The 21026-nt window shown below is 39.5% G+C and overlaps 1 protein-coding gene across 1 annotated transcript in view; it reads left to right on the forward strand.

Annotated features, from left to right (window-relative positions):
- The window catches only part of LOC128693156 (extracellular matrix organizing protein FRAS1-like), a 252677-nt gene that overhangs the window by 87521 nt on the left and 144130 nt on the right, over positions 1-21026 (forward strand). Inside the window, exons 3-13 of the mRNA XM_070089393.1 lie at positions 6118-6309; positions 7928-8087; positions 12970-13187; positions 13313-13472; positions 16592-16698; positions 17180-17299; positions 17551-17903; positions 18476-18685; positions 19047-19198; positions 19369-19555; positions 19820-19932. Coding sequence (XP_069945494.1) covers positions 6118-6309; positions 7928-8087; positions 12970-13187; positions 13313-13472; positions 16592-16698; positions 17180-17299; positions 17551-17903; positions 18476-18685; positions 19047-19198; positions 19369-19555; positions 19820-19932 — 1972 coding nt within the window. The remainder of the gene's footprint in view (positions 1-6117; positions 6310-7927; positions 8088-12969; positions 13188-13312; positions 13473-16591; positions 16699-17179; positions 17300-17550; positions 17904-18475; positions 18686-19046; positions 19199-19368; positions 19556-19819; positions 19933-21026) is intronic.

Genomic DNA, 21026 nt, shown 5'->3' on the forward strand with positions numbered 1-21026 from the left:
GATTGAGGAACACTTTTTGATAATCTGGAGAGTCCTTTAACAGTGGTTTCTGTTGTAGTATCCTGTTCCGTACCACATCTGTCTTGAATGTCAATCTGATTGGTCGATTTTTTTTCCTCGAATACCCCTCAAGTCTGTGAAAATTTTCTACCTGAGACATGTCCCTCTCTCCTGTTATTGTAATGATGTTCTTAATCTCTGTTTTCTCCCACTGCTTTCTTTCATTATAGGTCTGCCCTTCAGCCTCCTGAAGCCCATGAATAATTATTGACCTCTCCCTCTCCTCTTCCCATTTCTTTTCCCTCTGTATCTCTGGATCTGATTTAAGCATCTCCTTTGCTGTTTCCCTAATCATCTCCCAGACACCATGATGACCTGATAATACTGCTACAAAAGACTGCTTAGATCCATCCCCTCCTTCAGTCCCCTTGCTGCCTGCTGATGTTCCCATTTCAGTCATCTTGCTCCTTTCAGACCTCATCTTTAGATCCTACATCAGCACATCCATTTCTTCCTCCAATCTCTGTATCTTTGCCTCAGCTACTACAGCTCGTGATTCCCACTTCTTGTTCTCTGCAGATATTTGCTCTAACATGTTATTGCAACGCTCGTTTAACCTTTTCTCCCATTGTTGTTCCATTTTGTTCTTGAGCCGTTCTATCTATTCTTCCTTTTCCAACCAGCCATCATCGGTTCCCTTGCCTTTACGTCCTCTCTTTTGAGAGCCCATTTTGTTTTTATCATGTTGGGATGTTCTACTGCTTCAGTTTATCGTAAAAAAAGTGTGTGTGTGGTGGGGGGATTTATAAGCTAATGTGTTTTGTTAGGTTAGGTTTGTGTGTGTGTGTGTGTGTGTGTGTGTGTGTGTGTGTGTGTGTGTGTGTGTGTGTGTGTGTGTGTGTGTGTGTGTGTGTGTATCTGTATGTGTATGTGTGTGTATGTGTATGTATATGTGTGTGTGTGTGTGTGTGTGTGTGTGTGTGTGTGTGTGTGTGTGTATACTCACCTAATTGTGGTTGCAAAGGTCAAGACTCAGCTCCTGGCCCCGCCTCTGTACTGAGTGTGTGTATGTTAAAGAGATATTTTCTGACGTCTTACTTGGTGAGACGTGTATAGTTTCCATTTGTAGCCTCTGGTTTTGGCTCCTAACTTTCTTCCCTGGCAAGAAGTTTACTCTCGTCTACTTCATGAAGACTATAGAGTAGTTTGCGTGTCTTGATCATATCACCTCTTAGATATATGTGTGTGTGCGTGTATTTCTGTTATCTAGGTATCTTGCTGGAAGTACAACACCACAACATGTGCAAGATACCAAGATACCAATAAAATACTTATACGCCTGCACGTATCCCCTCTTCCTCCCCCCTCCCCCCACATATAGATTTAAAACAAGAAATCAGATTTACTGCAAATCCTTATAGGATCATTTAGATAAACTGAGCAAGTGGCAATTGATTTATGGAATTTCAGGTAGACAAATGCCACATAATGGAGATGAAAATGACAACGTTGCCACGTGAGGAATATTGTGTGATAAGACCTGAAACAATGAGAGAATGAACCTAGTTTAATGAACTCCTGTCACGCGATGATCACGTAAGTGTAATAATAATACAATGATGTGCTAAGCTGCCACACTTCAAAATATCCTTCACTTTAATGACGCGATTGTGCAATACTCAGAGAAATTTAAAAAAAAATATGTTAGAACAACGCTGGAATACAAAGCAGTTGTGTGGTGTCAGCACCAAAATTAACTATAACACTGTAAATAAAATAGAAAAAAAATCGCCAAGTCGCTAAAAACAAGAATTAGAACCCCACTCTATAAGGGTGGCAGCAAAGCAATAGCAAATAATTGTAGACCGATAGTTCTACCTACCCACATTATAAAAATCTTTGATAGGGTTCTAAGAAGCAAAATCGCCAACCACTTAGATTCCCAACAATTACACAACCCAGGGCAGCATGAGTTTATGGTAGGTCGTTCCTGCCTCTCACAACTACTTGACCATTATCACATTGTCTTGGATGCACAGGAGGACAAACAGAATGCAGCTGTAGTCTACACAGACTGTAAAAACACACAGATTAATGGTAAGCAGAGTAAAATCAGAGGCTGCCACAGTGAAAAGCTCTGTTCCACAAGATACAGTACTCGCCCCATCCTTTCCCTCATCCTCATATATGACATACACAGATGTAAACCCTAGCACCGTTTCTTTTGCAGACAATGCTAGAATCAGCATGAGAGTGCCATCTATTTGAGGACGTTGGAAGTCTCCAAGAGGATATAAGCCAAGTTCTCTAATGGGCCGCAGAAAACAATGTGACTTTCAATGAGGACAGATTTCATTTACTCCGTCATGGAAAACTTGAGGAACTAATAGCTGGAACGGAGTATAAAATAAATTCTAACCACACAATACAGTGAGGAACTACCGTGAAGGACTTGGGAATTTTAATGTCAAAGGAAGTCACTTTCAGTGATTACAACAATGTCATCATCACATGCAAGGAAAATGATAGGATAGGTAATAAGAAATTTTAGAACATGAGATGCCATGTTAACGATGATCGTCTCTAAGTCGCTTGTTCTCTCTAGACTGGAATACTGCTGTATACTAACAGCCTAATTCAAGACAGGCGAAATTACAGATCTAGAGAATGTACAAAGAACCTGCACTGCACGTATTAGTTCAGTCAAGCACCTTAATTACTGGAAACGTTTGAAGGCCCTTGACCTGTACTCCCTGGAATGCAGGCGAGAAAGATAAGTCATAATTTATACCTGGAAAATCCTAGAGGGACTTGTCTCATATCTGCACATAGAAATCACTCCCTACAAAAGTAAAAAGACTCTGCAGACGGTGCAACATACCACCAGTGAAAAGCAGGGGTGTCGTGAGCACACTAAGAAAACACAATAAGTGTCCAGGGTCCAAGATTGTTCACTAGCCTCCCATCATATATAAGGGGAATTACCAATACACATCTGACTGTCTTTTAGGGAACCGGACAGATATAGTCAGTACCCGACCTGCCGTGCTGGTTCGTACGTTGGATTGCATACGGTCAGCAGTAACAGCCTGGTTGATCAGGCCATGATACACAGAAAGACCTGGTCGAGAACCGGGCCGCGGGGGCGTTGACCCCCGGAACATCTAGATAGACTCCAGATATGTTAAACACTGGCTGCCAGAGCAAAGAAATATGAGGGACGAAGAGAGATTGAGCATACTGAAGAAAATGTTTATCGGTAGAACATAAAATTATATGTGAAAATTTATGGGAACGATTTTGTCAAGAGTGTCAACATGAAGGACGAGATGATACTCTAATTGTGAGCAGAAAAACTTGGTGCCAAGACTGTGCTATAAAATATTGTTACACACGGAGAGAGACTTCTGGAAGGTGATCCACGAGAAAGTAGGGTGTCCTAATTAGTGATGGGACGATACTAAAAATTTATGCCGATACTCAGTACCGCTACCATCAAAATTAGCCGCTTCTCACCGATACCGATATTCACTTTTAGGTCAAATATCGATACTTCACAACAGCCCTAAGTCTAATACTACTGGAAACGTTAAAAAATATGCATGACAGACTAAACGCTGAAGATATAAAATAAATTTGTAAATAAGACACAGGTGCAGCACCTGGATACTATGCAAACATTATTATTATTATTATAATCAAGGGGGAAGCGCTAAACCCGGAGGATTATACAGCGCCTGGGGGGGGGGGATGTGGAAGGCATTCAGGCTTAATTCGGGGAACTGGAACACAGATCCAATTCCCTAAATCAAGAGCCCCTCACCAACATCAAGGAACCTTCCTTGAGGGGTACTATGCAAACAAATAAAAAGGTACAATTACGTAAACTTTTTGCTCATTTAGAGCTTTGTTAATAACAACGAGCAAAACGTTTTTATTATTATTATTGTACTTGTGTCCTATTTACATACTTTTCAGTGTCTTCGCCTAAAGTAGCTTAAACAAATATGAGGACAAGAGTTGAATTTGAGAAGGGCCTGACAGTAGGTATTGTTGTTCTCATGTTAAGAGAGACACCACGAGAATAATGCTTGTCGCTAGAGCTGCTTCATGTACTCCTCGTATAGATACACTGACTTAGGTCTTGATTGGGACTTCAAAGGGGTTAACAAGGGTATATTTGCTGATGTATTATTTATAAATTTGTTATTTGGTAACCCACACACAAAGAAATTATTTCAATCTCCCATTCCTCACTTTCTCTTGTGGTTATTTGTCATTTGTTTTATCTTGTGCTACGTCCCCCTCCTTCCTGTTACATCCCACCCTCCCTCCCTCCCTACTTCCCCAGCTGTCGACCGCTCGTTCATTAACTTAAGCAGGCAGATAATGGCGTCAGGAAATTAATGAGTTAGGTTCCCCACCCTTCCTCTCTCCCCGCCCCTCACCCCTCCTCTCCGTCCCCCTCCTCTCACCGCCCCTCACACCTCTCACCTTCTCTGCTCATCTCTCCTTGCCTCTAACTCACTTTTCCTCTCGTCTCTCTTATCCCTTTTCTTCAGCCCTCTTCACCCCTCACTCTTCTCTCCCCAACCCTCACCTCCCGCTGCACGCTCTTCCTATCTGTTCCCCTTTTCTCTCTTCACCCTTTACCTGTGACTGGTTTAAAGTGCTCGTCTCCCCCCCTTTTCCCCACAGCCCAGCCTGAGTCCAAGCTTTCCAGTTGACCACCTGATTAACCAGCTTTTCCTTCCAGCGGCCCCAACCCTCCATAACCATCACAACCTGATTGATCTGTCACCTTGAGGAGGTATGATAATAAATTTTCAGAGGGATGGACGGGTAAGCCAGCGGAAGGCCTCGGTCAGATGACCAAAAGCGTCAGTGGCGGGTCATCATATGACTAAGACCCGCGTTAGGAAACACTTGTCCTGTTTACTAATGAATCTTAATAGTATCTGGTGGTAGCTGGCTTGTTATGCTTCTCCCTTCCCCTCACACGCACTGCAGCCAGCACCAATAGTTTAGTTAACTAGGCGGTTAACAGGGAAGCCTGGCCTCAGGCAGGGCTGCGAGGGTAGAACCAGTACTTAAAACCGGCCACAGGTATGTCACAGGTATCGTAGTATGGGATGGCAGCACACTGCGGGTGTATCCTATGATTAATGAAAACATGCCCTTCCCACTACCTCATCTCCAGATTAAGGATTATACAACACCTGGGGAATGAGAGGTAGCTCCAGTTCCTTGGAGCAAGAGTCCTTTACCAGCATCATAAAACACCTACCCTGAAGGGTGGAGAGAAATGGTATAAAATACCGACACGATGGAAAGACATAAATGCACCGGTATTTTTCATGTTACTTGAACAAAAGCCACTGCAAGGGCGAAACGTTGTCAGTGGGGGACTCGCATCATACCGCATTTGTATTTCCGTTTTCCCTCTCTTGAAGGATATGACAGTGATAATAAACTTCGGATTTTATCGTCAAGCCATTGTATCCCTTGCGTGTTTGTGTGCTCGATGACACCGGTGTTTGCCACTGATGGAGACAGTGACGGCTGTAATATAGTTGTGACAGCTGTAGTGAGACTGTGACTGCTGTAACGTGGCAGTGATTGCTGTAATGAAGTGGTGACAGTTGTAATGTAGCGCTGAGGGCTGTAAAGTAGCGCTGACGGTTGTAATGTAGCTCTTTGTACCTTGTACCTTGTTCAGCTATTAAAACTTCAGGGCCCAGTCCCTGGACCCATTATGTACCTCTGTACTCTGTAAATACCTTTGTAACTTGTCATGATTGTGGCCATTTCTACCTGGAGTTCATTACCTTTGTAACTTGTTCAGCTATCAAACTTTGGGGCCCAGTCCCTGGACCCATTATGTACCTCTGTAATCTTTTGACCACCACCCACAGGATGGGTATGGGGTGCATAATAAACATTTTTAACTAATGTAGCTCTGACGGCTGTATTGTAACTGATGACTATAATGTGGTTCTGGCAGCTATAATGTAACTGACAGCTGTAATTTAAATCACAGCGATAATGACCTTACAATTCACAATGCACATCACTGCCTGTAAAATTTGTATGGTACTCATGTGTGTTTCTCCGCAGAATGGTAGTCGGTGGCGACCAGAGGTGTGCTTAGAGTGTGAGTGCCAGGGATGGGTTGAGGTGTGTCAGCGGGAACAGTGCCATGACCCACAGTGCCCACCACATCACATTCTCTACCACCACCCACAACACTGCTGCCCACGCTGCTTCCCACCCGTACGGACCTGCCATGCTGGAGACACAATGTACCAGGTAAGTCAGTTACATGCAGTGCAATACCTAACGAGGCTCAAAGCCATTCTACTGTAGTTCCTTGCAAATTATTTTGATTAACAATATCTTCCACTGGGTAACGGAAAATTATACGATATCATCGGTGACATTCCAACTAAATTGGTACAGTAAGAAAGAAACCAAAACAATTATAGTGTAGAAAGGCTAGGAACATGAGAGGTGAATAATGCGAACTAATATATGAAAAATGTTAAGGCATTGATAGTGGTGTTTGAAGAACTTTTGCCCTCGTGTACTGTTCCATCCATTTCAGGTAAGACATTCCACCTACAAAATATAGAGAACGTCTACTGGACACATTGACTCATTTGTACATTTAGTTTAGTGGATCACCTCAAGACATTATGAATATATTTTCTAAAATGACCACTGTAGATTTATTTGATAATTATCAGATATATTTTTCATCTCCGTTCATGTATAGATTATAATCTATATATGAACGGAGACGAGAGATGTACATATGGGAAATACTCGAAAGGCCAGGCATTGAATGCTCACTGCCATTAATAACGTAGAGGGATTTGTGAGACACGAGGGAAGGGGGTATGTTAAAATAAGCCTGTTAAAATATATGGGCTGAGCCTTGGGCGCAGTTTAACACTTACCATACAAGGGCCAGACTCTACAACGATATCTTCATTGTCCTACTGAAGTGTTCCAGCTCAAGCTGGAACACTTCAGTAGGGTAATGAAGAGAATATGACAGGGAAATATAGTTAACTTTTGTTCCCACTGGGTAGCAGCAGCACTGTCGATGTATCCAGTTTCGTGAAATAAAAAAAAATTAGCACGCATGACAGTTCTTTGATTTTTTGTGCATTCTAAGCAACTACAAAGATTAGATTAGGTTAACGTAAAATGAATGTTACATATATTTAATTACCAATAGCAAACTAACCTAAACGGGCCTTAGATATGCCAGGTGTAACAGTATGGTGTCCCCATTCATACTAAGCAAATTTTGGTATTGTACAGTATCTGGAATCTATTTATGTTCCTTCATTCCGAAGTCCAGTTTATCGAATAAATAAAATAAACAAATACCTCTATTTCTATAAGTACAGTATATAAATGAGTTTGTCCCATGTTATGCAGAGCATTACGGGCAGTCTTAAAAAAATAATGTTTTATTACTAGGCAATAAGACAACTAACTATATAGTTATTAGAATGCTGTTGTTTGCCATGCTTGACATTTAAACACTAACAATTTGTTACATGACTGATAATTGAGATTAATGCATCGTGAAACAGATTGCCCAATGTACCCAGTTTATTTGAACTTTTACTAGTATACATATTCATCCACCTAATGTCCCTCTAATTTCTTTCCTCAGTAAAGACGACAACCAACTTTGAACGCCATTACAACCTATTTATATTAACACACACATTTGTATAAGTATTTGATTAGTGTTATTATTAAATTTAATTTGAATGCTTTGCGTAATGATAGGCCTCAACAAAAACATTTACATGAAATTGTAACAATAATGTACTATTTTGTCATTATCAATGTTGAATATGTGACCATATATCTTCCTAATGTACAAGAAGTATGTTCCTTGTCTCAGGATGGAGAAGTATGGTCCCCCGGGGGGTGTGAGCAGTGTCGCTGTGTTAATGGCACTCTGTCGTGTGGACATATACCCTGTAGTGTCACTTCTTGCAGAGAGGGTCAGGTGGCACTGCAGCTTCCACACCAGTGTTGTCCTGAGTGTGTGCCACTTGGACGTGAGTACTCACTACGCTCCACGACCCCTCTTCATTAATTTACTAATTATTAATAATCTCTCGTGATGTTTTTTTGTTATAAAAATTAGTCTGTCAAGGAACCCAGTGGATATAAGACACTCTGGCCGATTTTTTGAGTTACCATAGGTATTTACACTATGTATGATAATTGTACTTATGAGTACCTGTGCCTAAATAAACTTACTTATTAAAGTACTTAATATAAATTGGATGAGTTAGGGCATACTTAGATTAATTAATACACAAATAACTCGCACATAAAATAAAACTTATGACGATTAAAATTGTATAATCTGGGAATAAAATTAGGCAAATTGCTATAATTCCAATTGACTTACAAAAAAATAATTATGTAATTTGGATGTCAGTGTAATGCCAAGTTTAATAGTATTGAGTTTAGCTTTTTTTTTTTAATAAATTCTTAGGGTTGTGCGATGCAGCTAGCTATATTTTGCACAAGTAGGATAAAAACTTTCTGAACTAAACTAAACTAAGCCAAGCCTAATGTAACCCAGTCTAACCTAACCTAGAATTACTAGGTTGCATTACTTCAAGTTTGTTAAAAAAGAAAAAAAGTATTTTCGCATAATCCCAAAATATGAATGTCTCCATTGAACAGTCCATTTTATGCTGGATAATTTACATAATAACTCATATTTAAGGTGAAATCTGAACAGCTAAATTCTTTGTTGACTGCCAGCAGTTATGAATATAAAGTAAGTTTATAAGATAAAAGATGTTTAGACTATCATTACGTAGCATGTGTACGTCAGGCTCATACTAGAGTATGCATCACCAGTATGGAACCCTCACACCTGGTCAAGAAATTAGAGAAATTGCAAAGATTTGCAACAAGACTAGTCTTATGAGGAGAGGTTCATGGAAATCAACCTGACGACGCCAGAGGACAGGAGGGATAGGGGGGACGTGATAGTGACATAAAAAATACTGAGGAATTGACAAGGTGGATAGGGAAAGGATGTTTCAGAGATGGGACACAGCAACGAGGGGTCACAACTGGAAACTGAAGACTCAGTTGAGCCACAGGGATGTAGGAAGTATTTCTTCAGTCATAGAATTTTCAGGAAGTGGAATAGTCTGGAAAGTGATGTATTGGAGGCAGGATCCATACATAACTTTAAGAAGAGGTATGATAAAGCTCATGGAGAAGGGAAGGAGTGAACCTAGTAGCGACCAGTGAAAAGGTTGGGCCAGGAGTTATGAATCGACCCCTGCACCTACAATTAGGTGAGTACACACACTAAAGGAGAATATACAGGGAACTTTCACGACATGTATAAGTATGATAAAGTGCCTAAATTACTGGAAATGGTAGGTATAATGTTTATCAGGAAACAGGACCAGTGTGTCCTGATGCGGGTCTTAGTCACATGATGACCCACAGCTGAAGCTTTTGGTCATCTGACCAAGGACTTCCACTGGCTTACCGGTCCACCTCTCTAAAAATCATAGTTATAATTATACCCATTGCATTGGGAACAGTTGAAGTCCCCTGATAAAGCTCAACCCTGATTGAAACATAATCCCAGTAAAAGATTGATCTGCATATTGCTTGGCAATACCATATGTTGTTACTGGAGACAAATATAGTACATTAGTTCCCTAATACTGTATTGCATTTTTCTGTTTTTTTTTCCGAATGGATAAAAAGTTGAGGGCTTTGTCTTTTGATAAGATGTCTAAGTTTCTTGATTAATGACAAATATGTCTAATTATTATTTAGTAGGGATGTGCCACAGGATCGGTATCTGTGGTGTCAGCAGATTGTGGCCCTATAAACCCAAAACAACAACAACATCAGCAAATTTCGATATCAGTATCTTCCAAAAATTTAGTACAGATATAGATATTGGTATCAGTGGGGTATCAACTAATTTTAAACTGAGTACGTATTGGTATCAGTATCAGTAAAGATTTTGGAATTATTCGCTCCCTGGATGATTACAGGAAAAGTTGGTAGATGTATCTTTAACTTCCTAACAAACAGAACACAAAGGGTAACAGTAAACAGGGTAAAGTCAGAGGCAGCTACAGTGAAAAATTCTGTTCCACAAGGTACAGTTCTCACTCCCATCCTGTTCCTCATCCTCATATCTGACATAGACAGAGATGTAAGTCTGTCTTCCTTTGTGGATGACACCCGAATTTGCATGACAGTGTCATCCATCGAAAACATGCAAGTCTCCAAGCAGACTTCAACCAAATCTTTAAATGGGCTGCTGAAAACAATATGAAGTTCAATAAAGACAAATTTCAATTACTCTGCTATGGAAAACTCTTGGAAATTAAAACTGTACCAGAGTATATAACAAATTCCAACCACACAACAGAAAGAAAAACTAATGTGAAGGACGTGGGAGTGATAATGTCAGAGAATCTCACTTTCAAAGATCACAGCAATGTATCTGTCACATCTGCTAGGAAAATGATGGGATGGATAATGAGAACCTTCAAAACTAGGGATGCCAATCCCATGATGATTCTCTTCAAATTTGTTTGTTCTCTCTAGGCTTGAATATTACTATATTCTAACGGCACCTTTCAAGACAGGCGAAATTACAGACCTGGAGAATATACAGATAACTTTCACGGCACACGTAAGTATGTACAATAAAGCACCTAAATTACTGGGATTAGTTAAAGTCCCATGGAACACAAGCAAGAAAGATACATAATAATATACACTTGAAAAATTCTAAAGGGGCTAGTCCTGAATCTGCACATGAAAATCACTCCCTACAAAAAACAAAAGACTTGGCAGGAGATCCAACATCCCCCATATGAAAAGCAGAGGCACAAGTATGATGAGAAACAACAAAATAAGCATTAGGGGTCCAAGACTGCTCAACCAAATCTTTCATTGGGCTGCAGAAAACAATATGAAGTTCAACGATGAGAAATTTCAATTACTCCGATATGGTAAACATGAGGAAATTAAAACTTCATCAGAGTATAAAACAAATTCCAGCCACACAATAGAGCGAAAAACTAACGTCTAAGACCTGGAAGTGATCATGTCGGAGGATCTCACCTTCAAGGACCATAACACTGTATCAATCGCATCTGCTAGAAAAATGACAGGATGGATAATGAGAACCTTCAAAACTAGGGATGCCAAGCCCATGATGACACTCTTCAGGTCGCTTGTTCTATCTAGGCTGGAATATTGCAGCACACTAACAGCACCTTTCAAGGCAGGTGAAATTGCTCACCTAGAAAATGTACAGAGAACCTTCACGGCACGCGTAACGGTGATAAAACACCTCAATTACTGAGAGCGCTTGAAGTTCCTGAACCTGTACTCTCTGGAACACAGGTGGGAGAGATACATGATTATATACACCTGGAAAATCCTAGAGGGACTAGTACCAAACTTGCACACGAAAATCACTCTCTACTTCAGCAAAAGACTCGGCAGACGATGCAACATCCCCCCAATGAGAAGCAGGGGTGTCACTAGCACGTTAAGAGACAACACAGTAAGTGTCAGGGGCCCAAGACTGTTCAAATGCCTCTCAGCATACATAAGGGGGATTACCAATAGACCCCTGGCTGTCTTCAAGCAGGCACTTGACAAGCACCTAAAGTCAGTACCTGACCAGCCAGTCTGTGGTTCGTACATTGATGAGGCCCTGATCCACCATGAGGCCTGGCCACAGACTGGGCTGCGGGGGTGTTGACCCCTGGAACTCTCTCCAGGTGAACTGCCTCTCAGCATACATAAAGGAGATAACCAGTAGACCCCTGGTTGTCTTCAAGAAGGCGCTGGACAGGCACTTAAAGTCAGTACCTGACCAGTCGGGCTGTGGCTTGTACATTGGTTTATGTGTGGTTAGCAGGAACATCCAGGTTGATCAGGCCCTGATCCACTACGAGGCCTGGTCACGGATCAGGCCATGGGAGCGTTGACCCCCAAAACTCCCTCCAGGTACGTATACTTCTTATTTAGCAGTAGCTGGAGTAACCTTTATTTCTACAAGTACATGATACAACTTACATGCACAGAGTAAGGGGTGGAGTGCAAGAATGATGTGTCACTGTAGTAAAAAAAGATGTAAAGGTGAATAGTTTTAAGAAAACAGTGTTAGTGAAAGGTATGAACAGTTGTTGGAGGAAAAATTTGCTAGGCTATGTTAGGTTGGATTATGTTAAGCTAAGTTTGGTTATTAAATAACAGTTTATATCCCATCTATGTAAAATGTAACTAGCTCCATTGCACAACACGTAGTATTTAGATAGTCAAAATCGAGTAGCTAAACTCAATATTGACCCTGTCAGAATTGCATTATATCCATATTATATTGGTTATATTTTGTAATTCATTTGAAATTACATAAATTTACTTGATTCCTAGGTTATATTATTTTAATCTGAGTATGTCCTATTTTGTATGTCCTATTTTATCCAGTTTGCATTAAGTGCCTTAGGTGTTATGTAAATTTATCAACAGTATACTGCATGTTCTTAAGAGTTAGCAGAAGTTTGTGGTTACAGAAGGGAGGGTTCAGGAGGCAAGATACATGATTGGTGGTAGGAAGAACTAAAAATGATGGTAGGGGAGAAAAAAATTTCCTGTACTTTAAATACTCTCAAGAAACACCATTTATTATCTAAACTTTCTACCATGACCAGTACTTAATGCTCACATTTCATTCGTCATCATATATAAAATTAAGCTCTGCTATTGTATATCCAGCCTACACCTACAGCATGTAGTATATGCAGTTTTATTTATGCTGTTCTGCTGGAAGTCTTTGCCATTATCTTACCACTAACCAAGAATTTTGTTGTAACATTGGTATAAACTGCACCAACCACTCTATATACTGAACTTTAATAGGATCGTGTAAGTTTGATGAGACAGTACATCGTGATGGAGAATTCTGGTCACCAGTGGCATGTTCACAGTGCCAATGTCGTGATGGCCGGACACAGTGTTATATTGCAAGCTGTCCTCGCCTCACATGTCCTGCCAACCACACCCTGGAGATTGGTGAGGGGTCATGCTGTCCCTCCTGTGAGGGATCACCATGTGTTGCCAATGGAATGGTGTATGGAGTGAGTAGTCTAGCTGTGCAATTATGATGAAGTACTATGCTTAATTGTTATTTAATATACGGTATATGTACTGTTTAATTTTCTGATAATTTAATGTTGGAAGCTAATTCAGTATATTCGTTTAGTCATCAGAACAGTGGTGGGAAGGTGCTTGTAGAAAATGTGTTTGTGTAGCTGGAAGGATACATTGTCATGAGATAGAGTGCCCTGACTTAGAGTGCCAGCCTCACCAGGAGCCATACACTCAAGAAGGGGCTTGTTGTCCTACATGTGTCAGTAAACAAGGTGAGTAACAATATGGAACTCATTGCCTGAACATCTTTGCTAGTGTCTACTCTATTTCACGCTCCTCTTGTCCTCTTCAATACTTTGGAGAAACTGGCCGTTCTCTTTCTGACAGCCTCAAGAAGCACAAAAGTAGTACGTATAAGGCTTGCTGACACCAGTAATGCTCTTTTCTGTCATGTTAGAGATCATAGTCATCCTGTTGACTGGTCATCTGCTAAAACTGTCTACCCTACTTCTAACTTTCAGAGTTGCCGTCTTGTTGAATCATCCCTTATACACACCTTTCCTTTGAATGAATCTTAGTCCTGGCTTTGTTTCTGTAGACACCTTCCTTTCCCATTACATTGTCAAATGCTCCAAACTTTAGAACACACATGACTTAACCTGATTCTTTTTTCTCCTTCTCTGCCTCGTCTCCTTTCCTATTTTTCCTTTTTTTCATTTTGGGTTTCCTTCTGCCTTGGGTGTTCTGTCCTTCACTTCCTTACCCTCTTTCCCTGTGATTTTGGTCTTATACCTTGTGGGCCCTTAGCTCTCCTGCAGTGCTTCTGTTTCTTGGCCTTTGACTGACCCAACCACTACTACTAATACTACCACTACTACTACTTCCTTTTCTGCTACCTTTGGCCCCTACCTTCACTTTTGCCTCCCTTCACACTCCCCCTTTCTTGTCTTGTCCCTAATTTATACCACCACTACTACTATTACTTCCACTACCAGCTCTACTACTACTACTACTACTACTACTACTACTACTACTACTACTACTACTACTACTACTACTACTACTACTACTACTACTACTACTACTACTACTACTACTACTACTACTACTACTACTACTACTACTACCACTACTACTACTACTACTACCACTACTACTACTACCACTACTACTACTACTACTACTACTACTACTACTACTACTACTACTACTTCTTCCACCTTACCACTGCCTGGATACCTGGATAAGGTTTTGGGGGTCAATGCCCCCATGGTCCGGTCTGAGACCAGGCCTCATGGTGGATCAGGGTCTGATCAACTAGGCTGTTATTGCTGGCCACACTCACACTGAAGTAACCACAGCCTGGCTGGTCAGGTACTGACTTTAGGTGCCTGTCCAGTGCCTCCTTGAAGAGAGCCAGGGGTAAGATAAGATAAGATAAGATTTCGTTCGGATTTTTAACCCCGGAAGGTTAGCCACCCAGGATAACCCAAGAAAGTCAGTGCGTCATCGAGGACTGTCTAACTTATTTCCATTGGGGTCCTTAATCTTGTCCCCCAGGATGCGACCTACACCAGTCGACTAACACCCAGGTACCTATTTGCTGCTAGGTGAACAGGACAACAGGTGTAAGGAAACGTGTAGAAATGTTTCCACCCGCCGAGAATCGAACCCGGGCCCTCCGTGTGTGAAGCGGGAGCTTTAGCCACCAGGCCACCGGGCCACCTGGTCTATTGGTAATCCCCCTTATGTATGCTGGGAGGCAGTTGAACGGTTTTGGGCCCCTGACACTTATTCTGTTGTCTCTCAGTGTAATCGTAGCACCCCTGCTTTTCATTGGGGAAATGTTACATCTCCTACCGAGTCTTGCTTTCACAGGGAGTGATTTTCGTGTGCAAGTTTGGTACTAATCCTTCTAGGATTTTCCAAGTACAGTATATATTATAATGTATCTTTCTCGCCTGCATTCAAGGGAATACAAATCAAGGAACTTCACCCGTTCCTAGTAATTATCGTACTTATGTGTGCCATGAAAATTCCTACACTACTACTACTCTTCCTACTTCTCTTGTCCTGTCCCACTGGCCTATATATATACTGGCTCCATCTCTCTTTTCTGTTAGTGTGACTTTGTTAATGGTCCATGTTGGACCGAAATGTCGTCGTAAACTCCTCTTTCATATATGTGAGTTATTTGTGTATTGTTCCAGTCATGGTATTGTGCCTTTTTGTTCTTTACTAATATTGTTAAAAAGCACCACCTATTAAATCTCACAAATGTTATAACCATTGACACTGTTAATTCTCATGGTTTAATTTCATCACCCCAGTTCATCACTTAATCATATGCAGGTCATTGAAACAATTTAATTTTAGTATAATTTATTTGCAATTCATCACTTCATCAAAAATCGAATATTTCTGCTACTTTGAACCTTATTTCAAGCTACTTCCAGTCCTGAAACCAACCAAAATCATCTCTATTTTAATAGTATAAATTCCATTCTATCAATTGATACAAAAAACAGCTCATAACACCATACAAACAACCCTAGAAAACACTTTAAATTCGTTATTTTAAACCTAAACACAAGGTCAAACATTTGCTTTTCCCATCATGCACCACATAGGGCAGCATTTTGCTTTGTACTGTGCACACTCACCTCACAAACCCATTCTCTCATGTCTAGGCCATGATTTACTGCTCACAGCATATTTGAGGGTGCTGTACTTAAAACATAGACATACATGAGTGACAGTGGCATCAGTAATGCAGATCTATGTATGAGAGTGAAAGGGTTAATACATGTATTGTGATTTTTTTTTATAAATTTCCGTGTCATTCACTTTTGTCCCCATGTATCTTAGACATATTAACTTATTAAGGAAAACCAAATTTTATTTTATGGAATGTTGAATTATCTCATTTACAATGTTTATTCAAGGCCTGCCCATAAACATTTGTGTAAGAATTGTCATTTACTAAATTGTACCCTACAGGTAGAGTATCCTAATTTTATTACTGTACTTATAATTAAATATACAGTACTGTACTGTATTGTATTTTCTATGAGGCTCAGTAGTTGTACTGTGTTTATTAGTATCTCAAAATATAATACAGTGGATCCCCGGTTTACGATATTATTTCATTCCAGAAGTATGTTCAGGTGCCATTACTGAACGAATTTGTTCCCATAAGGAATATTGTGAATTAGATTAGTCCATTTCAGACCCCCAAACATACATGTACAAACGCACTTACATAAATACACTTACATAATTGGTCGCATTGGGAGCTGATATAAAGCGGGGGTCCACTGTATTGTACTGATATGTTTTTATTAATTCTTTACTGATAGGGGAAATGTATGAAGTTCTCTTGTTGTTATAGGATGGTGTCTCTTGGAAAGTGGTGCACGCATGGCACCTGGTCATCTCTGGAACACTACTGAATGTGAAGTGTGTGTATGCAGGGAGGCTGAGGTTATTTGTAACCAGGTGGGTAAAAAGAGTGTCAGTATCACACTGATTGGCTAATTATCTTGCAAGATGATAAATAGGAAAGTTTGCTTGTATACACTAAAGCATATTTTTTTCTGGCATTCCAGTAAGTAACAACTTTTGATATGATGAATTAGACACAATATGCAACATTTGAGTATCTTTACTTGTAGATGTTCGCCATCAAGGGACTGTCAATACATTACATGCATGTGTGTCTTAATTTATCATCTTGTCTGTATTAATTGCTACTGATATACAACTGATAACCTTTTTCACCATATTTGTGCATGTCATTTGGACATCAGCTGGGGCCTATACAATCCATTGACTTGAAGTATAAATTCTGCTTGAACATGTTGGCACTTGTGTATAGGATATATGCAGTTTAGTGTAATTATCTAGCTTAAATGCATTCCAGTATAGTATTTCAGTCTCTGAACTTAACAATATATTAAAGCATATTTGTTTTCTGTAGGTACAGTGTGGGCGTGATGAGTGTGCCCCTGGAGAGCAGTTGGTGACTCATCCTGGGGCCTGTTGTCCTGAGTGTTCCATAAACCACAAAGTGTGTTTCCATGATGGTGCTCTGCGAGAGGTCAGAATTAACTGCCTATGTAACTTCCTAACAACATTTCTTTGAATATGTTGCTATTTAAACTCTATAAAACTTTATGATATGTGCTGCTTTATCATTTAGTAAACTTTTTGTAGAATTTTGAAGATAAATTTCTCCATCTGATAAACTTTTATATACATATACATGTACAAAAAATGATTTAGTTACTCAAAATTGCTTAGATGATTTTTTTTTTTATATTTGTCTAATATGCCTCTTCATTCATACAGAATGGAGAAATATGGAGTTCTGGGACTTGCCACATATGTTCATGTGCTTCTGGGACTGTTACATGTTACCAGCCTTCTTGCCCTCCTTGCCCATTTGGCCTAGTGCCTCTCAGTCAGAATTCAGACCAGTGCTGTCCTGAGTGCCAGATCATCACCTGTCCCCCAAACTGTCTCATCTGTGTTCCTGGAATTGCTCAGATAACGTGTAAAGTATGCGAAGATGAGCATTACCTCGAGGATGGCAAGTGTGTTAAGATGTGTAGTGAGGGAAAATTTCATCAAGGTGGGCAGTGTTCACCCTGCCACCCATCATGCATGGCATGCACACAGGCTACCAGGTTTCACTGCACAAAGTAATTAAGCTCAGTTACTCTCTTGTTGATGCTGAATTTGATTATGGTTTGATGAAAAATTTGCCAATAAGTGTTTGTACAAAATTGCAAAATAATTTTTTTTCCATATTTACTAAAGCAAATATGTAGCCAGTGCTTTTCTTCTTAAACTTTTGTATAATACAGTGCCAACTAGCAAACATATCTTTTATTAGCTAGAAGACTTAGTTTCATATATTAAAATTACATATACAGTTCAGTGCATAATACAGTAAATTATTAGTCTTTCTCATCTTGCTAATTATATCAGTTTTGATTTAAATTTGAACTACAATAGATTAATCTTCATTATTTCATCTAAGTTAAGATTCTTTGTATGAATGGTGCTTTGCATACCTTAGGTTCTGATATTTAACTATTGCAGTCTCACATTTAACACTTTAGATTACATATTTATCCACACACACACTGTGAGGGGTGTACCTATTTTTAATTTGATCATATTTGTCAGTGAAAAGAAGTTAAATTAATTCACATCATTAATGGGCAAATGTTGTGTGTAGTTATTCAATGGTGGCGTGGAATTCCAATAGGTGTTCACCCAAGGAGTTGTTGCATGAGGGCGAGTGTGTGAGAGACTGTGGACGAGGGTTTTACTCTGAAGGTGGAGCATGCCATCCTTGCCATGCTTCATGCAGTGAATGTTCGGGTCCAGAAGCTGACCAATGCCAGGTCTGCCCCACCGAGGCCTTCCTTCATGCTGGCACTTGTGTTGACATTTGCCCTCTTGGCCATTATGCTAGGTAAGCACTTTTCTTGAATTTCTAGGCATACTACTTGGTTTTTTCTTTCTTTTTGAAGTATAGCCACTATTAATATTTTTATGCCTACAATAATACTTTTTTTATATAGTTATATTGCATGTTGGGAGCAAGGGGCTAGTAACCCCTTCTGCCATATAAATTGCTAAATTTAAAAGAGAAACTTTCGTTTTTCTTTTTGGGCCACCCTGCCTTGGTGGGATATGTCCGGTGTGTTGAAAGAAAGAAGATATTGCATGTTTATTCCATAAATTATTTGCTATTCATTTTTGGCTTACTGTGCATGCAGACCACCCTATTAAGATATTTATATAGAAGATAAATGACTGGCATCTTTCTTAAGAGATCAGTCATGTGAACCATGTGAAGAGAGCTGTGAGCACTGTGGTGTTGGTGAGTGCCTTCACTGTCTTGAAGGTTTCTGGCTGCAAGAAGGACGATGCCAAAAAAACTGTTTGCCTGGATACTACCAAGGTCCTGACAATGCTTGTGTTAGTAAGTACTCTTTACATTGTTACAGTGAATATCACAAAATTACTGTATTAATATAATATTTATTATATTTGTAGAGTTGTCCTTGCATATAGTGTTTTATGTTACACATGTGTTAAGATTTTATAAATAACGTCTCCTTGTAAACCAAACTTGTTTTCCCTCATGTTTAGGTTGCCATACCTCTTGTGGGACATGTCACAGTGCTGGAATTGATTCATGTACATCCTGCCCTCACTACTTGTTCCATAGTGGTTCAACATGTGTGAGTATGTGCCCAAGGGGAACTTATGTCAAGGAGAAGGAGTGCATTGCTTGTCATGAATCCTGCATTGAATGTCTTGGACCTGGACCAGATAGGTAAACATTATGGACATTCCAAAGTGTAGAGTTGCTTTTGATTTTTATTGCACACTTTTGAGTGGCTGAAAGCAGGGGATTGAAGCTATGTACTGAAATTTGCAGTAAGCAGAGAGTCTGCTATTAAGACTGTTAGTGGTTTTATAATTGCTTAGCTGTACAAATTCACTGAAATGGACAAAATGGTTGGTCATATATATGTTAATGGTTTTTAAACTAATATATTTTGTAGTTAGGTTTAATTACTTTTTTTTATCTCTGCAGATGCACTGAATGTTCATTGGGTGAACAGGTGGTAGTCCTCATTAACACAACATCTGGCAGGTGTCAAAAGAGTTGCCCCGAAGACCATCAGCTTTTGGACCGTGTTTGTGTTCGTAAGTTTAAAACATTTGAATATGACCATATTTTGAAGCATGCAGATTAATTTTACACATGTTACATTATCTTAGTATTAATTTTTTACAAATAAGAGAGTGTGCTTTGAGACCACTATGGCAAAATGTTGCTATATTTTAAGAACTTGTTTTACAGCCATATTTTTAAGTTTCATGTATCCAGTAATAATAAATAAATAAGATATAAAACTGCATAGATACTATAAAAATTCTCAGTCTTCCTTGTTGGTAAATACTTATGCAGAGGAATGTACAGTAATACATATATTGCATGGCAGTCAGGGTCCCATACCTAGTTCACATCATGTAGCACTACACAGTTTGAAAATCAGGAAGACAAATTTGTAAATAAGTGCATAGTACATATATGTTGCTATCTTATTATAGTTTAACTCTTATGTATGTGTATAATTTTTTTTTTTATACATTGGCAGTCTTCCACTGAGGTCAGGGTGACCCAAAAAAAGGAGGAAACACATTCACTGTTTATCATTCAGTCACTGTTTTGCTTGAAGCATGTTGATGTCACTATTCAGATGACCCTCTGAACTGCAGCATACTCATCACTTTTCCTGAGTGAAGGCGCTGTACTTTCCACCTCCAAGGCTCGAATCATGCTAACCAATTTCCTTGAATCTCTTGATGATTGTTACCTTAATCACACTCCAATAGCATGTCAGGTCATAGAAACCACTTGCCTTCACTCACTCTAATCCAACATCACATAAGCGCACAATAGTAACAAAAACAATAGCAAGTTTATTTTATCATGATACATGTTTGTACAAAAGAGTGTAACAATTTGGTGAACATGCCAAAAGCCCTTTTGTATGCAGAGCATTTCAGGCAAGCTTAATACTAACTTGAGATTAATAAGGCAATAACAGTGCTGTAATTTTACTTATGGGCATTGGGAGAGTTACAATGAATAGAAGAAAACTGAATATTCAACTAGTTCACGCTATATGGCTTTAGTAAGTTCAGTAGAGAATCATTACAGTTTTGATGTAGTGTACAGAAAAGACAGTACTGTATTACAATTTAGCACAATTTAAAACAATGAAGTTTAAAGA

This window comes from Cherax quadricarinatus, chromosome 28, assembly GCF_038502225.1.
Source record: "Cherax quadricarinatus isolate ZL_2023a chromosome 28, ASM3850222v1, whole genome shotgun sequence".
Classification (NCBI taxonomy): domain Eukaryota; kingdom Metazoa; phylum Arthropoda; class Malacostraca; order Decapoda; family Parastacidae; genus Cherax; species Cherax quadricarinatus.